The sequence below is a fragment of the Crinia signifera genome, chromosome 19 (genome assembly GCF_055691185.1).
Source record: "Crinia signifera chromosome 19, ASM5569118v1, whole genome shotgun sequence".
NCBI lineage: Eukaryota > Metazoa > Chordata > Amphibia > Anura > Myobatrachidae > Crinia > Crinia signifera.
The window spans coordinates 3,379,706-3,387,837 of record NC_139226.1 but is presented as its reverse complement, the minus strand read 5'-3'; the positions used below and the strand labels follow the sequence as shown (position 1 = coordinate 3,387,837).

The window sequence follows — 8,132 nt, the reverse complement described above, 5'->3', positions numbered from 1 at the left end:
AGCCAGAAATGCACAGTATCACTCTACACGGCCGTGCCTACATTCCTCCTGCACAGCCGGGAAATGCACAGTATCACTACATGGCCGTGCTTACACTCATCCTGCACAGCCGGGAAATGCACAGTATCACTACACGGCCGTGCCTTCACTCATCCTGCACAGCCGGGAAATGCACAGTACCAGTTCCCTTGGGCGGTAGACAGTGTGCAACTCGATTCTAATTCTGTATGTAGAGGCAGATGCATAGTACAACTTCCCACCACCCGCAAGCTATGTGTAATATATGGTCTCTATTCTAATTCTGCGAGTGCATATTATATATATATATATTTGCACAGTACAACTTCTCTGTGTAGCAGTAGCCCAATGATTGGGGGAGATAAGGGGTACACCAGAAGCTGGGACAGGGCGCTGCACCTATGCTCAGCAATGACGGATGGATACAGGCCGTCTACCGGGTCCTCAGCCCGTTCCTTATTATACACCAGACCCCCACACATTCATGCAGCACACCAGGAAGATTCCACCTTCATGTAACTTTATTCTTTGGCTTCAGCATAAACGTCCTCATGTCGCCTTTACCACCGCCCTCCCTCGGCTCTGTATGTCAGCAGTGGACAAACAATTTACGGATGGCTGCAGGAACAAGAGCCCAGGACAGCTAAAGTCGCATGAAGGTGGGAAGGTCATGGCGTCTCCCAGGTCCTAGGAGAAATCCAGGCAGAGAGAACGGTGCAGGACCCTGGTCACACATGGACGACATTCCCCTGCGGAGACCTCCGTCAGTGAAATGTATAATAACTGACAGCTAAATGGGACGGAGACTCCGGGGGGACTACGCAGCCCAGCAGGCTGTCAGATATCTGGGAGCTGTAGTACCACAGCTCCGTATGGATAGAACAGTCATTAATTATCACACAGGACCTCGATCCTCTGCAATCGTTCCGCAATGTACAGAATCAGCGGGCGGCTCGTGTCAGAGATCCCGGAGATTCGGGTGTCCATCAAGTTTCCAGGTAATGTCTGATTGGTTTATATATTACACACAGAATCCGACTTATACCGCAGCAGCGAGCCACAGCTGCCACCAGAGACAAGGAGCGGTGGCTATGTCTGGTAGTGGGTGGGGGCAACCTTACAAACCCTATTCATCTCCCATGGGGCGGACGATGGAATGTTCCGGACGGGTGGGAAGAGCATCCTTCCGTGGATTAATAACCACAGCTAATCCTCCATTCCCAGAGACCTCAGTGTGACAGCCGCCGGTGTCTGCAGGCGCATCACCCCACAACCTGTGCTCTGAGAGAGAGCGGCTCCTCGGGGCATCCGCCAATCTCCTCCAATGAGAGGGACCCAGAACAGCAGCATTAGCCAATGGGCATCACTTTGCATCAGCATGGCGTCACGGGTGCTGATAGTAATAGGTCAGTTTTCGAAGCTCCTCCCAGAAGAGCAGGCTGAGGATGGTGTGGGGGCCCAGGCGGACGTAGGCGGGGGCTATGCCCTTGTAGAGGGCGAGGATTCTTCCTTGCGTGTGATCTTCAGGAAACAGTCCAGGAACCCGCGGTACAGCCGCCCCTGTAACAGAGACAACCCAATGTTATTAATTAGCACATGGCTGAAACACCTAGACTAAAGATCATCAACCCCCCCCCCCCCCCCAGGATTCCCCACTGCTCCCAGGTTCCTACCTCACATAGAACCGGGGAGCAGGCCCTAGGCTGCGGCACAGTACATGACATAACCCGGCTGCTGTGGGCAATGACCACATAATACACACAAGCTCCATGTGGGTCCCGCACACAGAATTCTCACCCGGCCAGCGTCGTCCACTGGTTGGTTGTACAGCCGAGTGCTGACCACATCAAATGGCGTCATGGCTACGGCTACGCCAACGCTGCTGATCATCCCACCGGCCAGCGGCACCAGCCAGCTGTCTTCTGCAAACCACTGAGAGAGATAAAAGGGAACGTTAAACCTCGCAGGGCAATGGCACCACCCCCACCCCCCCACGCCCCAAGGTAGAGGGGTCAGCAGTACAAGACTCAGACGTAAGCCCCCTCTAGATGTAGGAAATACCCCCAACTATGTGTCTTTCTTGCCTTCCGCTTCTTCACCCATTCCTTAGCGTTAGCGAACGATGCCAGCTGTACCGCAGATCCAACCATGACGCGTGGGACCGCTCCGTTCACCCCGCGCCACAGTCCCAGGATGCCCTGCTTCTTATAGATGGTCTCAAATGCGGAGAACACACTCTAGGGGCAAGAGGAGGTACAGGTGGTTACATCACTCACACCCCACTCCCTCGTGCTGGGCCACACCCCACACTCCACTCCCTCGTGCTGGGCCCCACCCCACACTCCACTCCCTCGTGCTGGGCCCCACCCCACACTCCACTCCCTCGTGCTGGGCCCCACCCCACACTCCACTCCCTCGTGCTGGGCCCCACCCCACACTCCACTCCACTCCACTCCCTCGTGCTGGGCCCCACCCCACACTCCACTCCACTCCCTCGTGCTGGGCCCCACCCCACACTCCACTCCCTCGTGCTGGGCCCCACCCCACACTCCACTCACTCGTGCTGGGCCCCACCCCACACTCCACTCACTCGTGCTGGGCCCCACACTCCACTCACTCGTGCTGGGCCCCACACTCCACTCACTCGTGCTGGGCCCCACCCCACACTCCACCCACTCGTGCTGGGCCCCACCCCACACTCCACCCACTCGTGCTGGGCCCCACCCCACTCACTCGTGCTGGGCCACACCCCACACTCCACTCACTCGAGCTGGGCCACACCCACACTTCCAATTACATTACTGACCTGCAGAACATCGCTCTGTCTCATCTACCCCCTGACTGGTACATAGCGATATATCCTGCAGAGTATTACATTACTGATCCCTCTAGTGACCTGCAGAACATCGCTCTGTCTCATCTACCCCCTGACTGGTACATAGCGATATATCCTGCAGAGTATTACATTACTGATCCCTCTAGTGACCTGCAGAACATCGCTCTGTCCCATCTACCCCCTGACAGGTACATAGTGATATATCCTGCAAACTATTACATTACTGACCTCCCTAGTGACCTGCAGAACATCGCTCTGTCCCATCTACCACCTGACAGGTACATAGTGATATATCCTGCAGATTATTACATTACTGACCTCTCTAGTGACCTGCAGAACATTGCTCTATCCCATCTACCCCCTGACAGGTACCTAGTGATATTTCCTGCAGACTATTACATTACTGACCTCTCCAGTGATCTGCAGAACATCGCTCTGTCCCATCTACCCCCTGACAGGTACATAGTGATATATCCTGCAGACTATTACATTACTGACCTCTCTAGTGACCTGCAGAACATTGCTCTATCCCATCTACCCCCTGACAGGTACATAGTGATATTTCCTGCAGACTATTACATTACTGACCTCTCCAGTGATCTGCAGAACATCGCTCTGTCCCGTCTACCCCCTGACAGGTACACAGTGATATATCCTGCAGACTATTACATTACTGACCTCTCTAGTGACCCGCAGAACATCGCTCTGTCCCATCTACCCCCTGACAGGTACATAGTGATATATCCTGCAGATTATTACATTACTGACCTCTCTAGTCACCTGCAGAACATCGCTCTGTCCCATCTACCCCTGACAGGTACATAGTGATATATCCTGCAGACTATTACATTACTAGCCTCTCTAGTGATCTGCAGAACATCGCTCTGTCCCATCTACCCGCTGACAGGTACATAGTGATATATCCTGCAGATTATTACATTACTGACCTCTCTAGTGATCTGCAGAACATCGCTCTGTCTCATCTCCCCCCTGACCGGTACATAGTGATATATCCTGCAGATTATTACATTAGTGACCTGCAGAACATTGCTCTGTCCCATCCCCCACCCGAGCATTACACATGGATGTAATTAGTGGGTGATCAGGTTCCCAGGATCTCCGATATATAATGAATGACTCCCCCTGGGCAGTATCCTTGCAGTGGGGTCCTGCGGTTGGCAGTGGGTGCGGGTACTGCTGCAGACTATTACCCCATCTCCTATTAGTCCTAGAACACGGGTATCTGTGGTTATTATATCACTGGGTGACATCAGCGATGGTAGTCTCTACCCCGGTGTGCTGTCACCCCAGGGTGTACTCTGGCCTGTGACTTATCCGAAATCTCCGGGACACAGGCGAGGTGGGTCCAGAAGTCACTTGTTGCACCAGCAGTGACAGGGTTAATGATTTGCTGCACACGGGGGCCACCAGGGGCCAGATACGGAGTAGCCACTGACCGGCTCAGAGCCCGTTCCCTCCCTAACAGGACTTTGGAGTCTTGGACAAAACAAGTCTTTATCAGCCAATTCCAGATTATAAATATCTCCTGTCCCCTCCCCACGGGAGCTGCAATCATCGAACCAACACCCCAGGGAGGGAGTCACCTGTCCAAGGTCACAGCTAGAGGAGTCTCCTTCCTTCCATGCCAGACATCCTATGTAGCTGTCGAGGGGGGGATGGAACAGAGCAATGTTCTGCAGGTTACTAGAGCGGTCGGTAATAATCTGCAGAATATATCAGTATGTACCTGGGACATAGAGATGTTCTCCAGATCACTAGAGAGGTCAGTGATGTAATAATCTGCAGGATAGCACTACGTACCAGTCAGGACGGAACAGAGCAATGGTCTGCAGAGTACCACATGACAGCAGCATGGCACCGCCCATTAGGCCTCACCTGATGATTGTGCTGATGTCCAACAGCGATGGTGGCCACGGTCTGTGCTTGGAGTTGGGTCTTTACCTGCGGAAGCCGAGCACAGAGATATAACCATGTTACAGAGGGACCCCACTCACGCCCCATTACAGAGGGACCCCACTCACGCCCCATTACAGAGGGACCCCACTCACGCCCCATTACAGAGGGACCCCACTCACGCCCCATTACAGAGGGATCCCACTCACACCCCAGAACCCCGGCCTGCTGGCAGCACACTCAGGATGTTGTCCCTGCTGCTGGGACTGACGGGTCACCTGCTTCAGAACCGGCAGATCTGGTTTGTGACCACAAAGGCAGCTCTGTGCTGTCAGCACGCGTGTGCTCGCCAGGTCTCACATATGTTATATGTGATCAGTATGCACGCCAGGACTCACATATAGGTTATACATGATCAGTGTGTACGCCGTCAGCACGCGTGTGCTCGCCAAGTCTCACATATGTTATATGTGATCAGTATGCACGCCGTCAGCACGCGTGTGCTCACCAGGTCTCACTTATGGGTTCTATGTGATCAGTGTGCACGCCACCAGCACGCGTGTGCTCGCCAAGTCTCACATATGTTATATGTGATCAGTATGCACGCCGTCAGCACGCGTGTGCTCGCCAAGTCTCACATATGTTATATGTGATATGTGATCAGTATGCACGCCGTCAGCACGCGTGTGCTCACCAGGTCTCACTTATGGGTTCTATGTGATCAGTGTGCACGCCACCAGCACGCGTGTGCTCGCCAAGTCTCACTTATAAGCTATATGTGATCAGTGACACAGCACAGATCCTATACAGACACGATATATAGGGGCAGAGCAGTTGGGGGGTACAAGTATATACAATTGTGTGTGTGTGTGTGTGTGTGAGGGGGGGGGGGGTACAAATATATATACACACACAGTAGGGGCCGGGGGTACAGAATATATTATATATACACAGTGGGGGGGGGGGGGGGGGGGGGGGGGGGAGGATACAGATATACAGTGTGGGGGGGATATAGATATATACACACACACACACACACACACACACATATAGGGGGGGGGAATGATACAGATATACAGTGTGGGGGGATATATATATATACACACACACACACACGGGGGTGATACAGATACACATCAGGGAGGGGGGGGGTCCGCACTCACCAGGTAGGCGGGGCTCCCCACGAAGGCCCCCAGCGCCCCAGCTCCGGCCCCCGCGGCCACAGCGCCCCCCGGCTGCAGGGTCAGGCCGGCGTCCTCCGCATGGGAGTACACGTAGAAGCGGACGCCGTTCATCAGCGCCTGGTACAGCAGCCCGGCCGCCAGCCCCTTCTGCAGCCCCCGGAGCCCGTCCGCCCGGCCCACGGCCAGCGCCGCCTGCAGCACCCCGCGGTAGTGCCGGGGGTAGGAGCCGCGGGCCCGGAGCTCCCCCTGCAGCTGCAGCCGCGTCTTCACCACCTCCAGCGGGTTAGTCAGCACGCAGGCCAGGCAGCAGGCGGCGGCGCCCAGCACCAGGTCCACCGGCGGGGAGATGTGCATGGCCGGGGCGGAGGGCAGGGCGGAGGCGGGGGCCCACAGCCCCATCCCGCCGCCGCCGGGTCACCGCCTGAGCCCCGACTCCCCCCGGTCACTGGCCCGCACCGCCCCCGGTCCCCCCTGTCACCGGCCCGCACCGCCCCCCGGTCTCCCCCTGTCACCGGCCCGCACCGCCCCCGGTATCCCCCTGTCACCGGCCCGCACCGCCCCCCGGTCCCCGCTCCCCCCTGTACCGCACATGACCCCGGCACTGGTGACTGAGCCGCTGCAGGAACCCGGGAGATACTTTGTATCACTTTCTCCTCCGTGTGGCTCCGCCCTCGGCCTCTCTCAGACCAATCACCGCGCACCTATCCGCTTACACCTCCGGCAGGCGGCAGCTGGCTCATTGTATGTAGGGAAAAGGTCACCAGGGTATTGTCCCAGCCTGTGCCTCATCCAGCCTGTGCCTCATCCCATCCTCATCCAGCCTGTGCCTCATTCTGTCCGTGCCTCATCCTGTCCTCATCCTGCCTGTGCCTCACCCTATCCTCATCCTGCCTGTGCCTCATCCTGTCCTCATCCTGTCTGTGCCTCACCCTGTCCTCATCCAGCCTGTGCCTCACCCTATCCTCATCCAGCCTGTGCCTCATCCTGTCCTCATCCAGCCTGTGCCTCACCCTTTCCTCATCCTGCCTGTGCCTCATCCTGTCCTCATCCAGCCTGTGCCTCGCCCTATCCTCACCCTGCCTGTGCCTTGCCCTATCCTCATCCAGCCTGTGCCTCATCCTGTCCTCATCCAGCCTGTGCCTCGCCCTATCCTCATCCAGCCTGTGCCTCGCCCTATCCTCACCCTGCCTGTGCCTCACCCTATCCTCATCCAGCCTGTGCCTCATCCTGCCTGTGCCTCATCCTGTCCTCATCCAGCCTGTGCCTCACCCTATCCTCATCCAGCCTGTGCCTCATCCTGCCTGTGCCTCATCCCATCCTCATCCTGCCTGTGCCTCACCCTATCCTCATCCAGCCTGTGCCTCATCCTGCCTGTGCCTCACCCTATCCTCATCCAGCCTGTGCCTCACCCTATCCTCATCCAGCCTGTGCTTCACCCTATCCTCATCCTGCCTGTGCCTCACCCTGTCCTCATCCAGCCTGTGCCTCACCCTATCCTCATCCAGCCTGTGCCTCACCCTGTCCTCATCCTGCCTGTGCCTCACCCTATCCTCATCCAGCCTGTGCCTCACCCTGTCCTCATCCTGCCTGTGCCTCACCCTATCCTCATTCAGCCTGTGCCTCACCCAATTCTCATCCAGCCTGTGCCTCACCCTAGCCTCATCCAGCCTGTGCCTCATCCTACCTGTGCCTCATCCCATCCTCATCCTGCCTGTGCCTCACCCTATCCTCATCCAGCCTGTGCCTCATCCTGCCTGTGCCTCACCCTATCCTCATCCTGCCTGTGCCTCACCCTATCTTCATCCAGCCTGTGCCTCACCCTGTCCTCATCCTGCCTGTGCCTCATCCTATCCTCATCCTGCCTGTGCCTCACCCTATCCTCATCCAGCCTGTGCCTCATCCTGTCCTCATCCAGCCTGTGCCTCATTCTGTCCTCATCCAGCCTGTGCCTCATCCCATCCTCATCCTGCCTGTGCCTCATCCAGCCTGTGCCTCACCCTGTCCTCATCCTGCCTGTGCCTCATCCTGTCCTCATCCTGCCTGTGCCTCATCCTGTCCTCATCCTGCCTGTGCCTCATCCTGTCCTCATCCTGCCTGTGCCTCACTGTCCTCATCCTGCCTGTGCCTCATCCTATCCTCATCCTGCCTGTGCCTCATCCTATCCTCATCCTGCCTGTGCC

General features: G+C 56.6%; 1 protein-coding gene across 1 annotated transcript; it reads right to left on the bottom strand.

Moving 5' to 3' along the window:
* Positions 1 to 516: 516 nt before the first annotated feature.
* Positions 517 to 6,409, bottom strand: SLC25A34 (solute carrier family 25 member 34). Its single transcript, XM_083161812.1, is given in 6 exon segments — positions 517 to 1,521; positions 1,524 to 1,578; positions 1,816 to 1,950; positions 2,103 to 2,255; positions 4,751 to 4,816; positions 5,932 to 6,409. Coding segments are annotated over 6 exon segments (948 nt in total). The 5' UTR covers positions 6,352 to 6,409; the 3' UTR covers positions 517 to 1,402.
* Between the last annotated feature and the right edge of the window lie 1,723 nt (positions 6,410 to 8,132).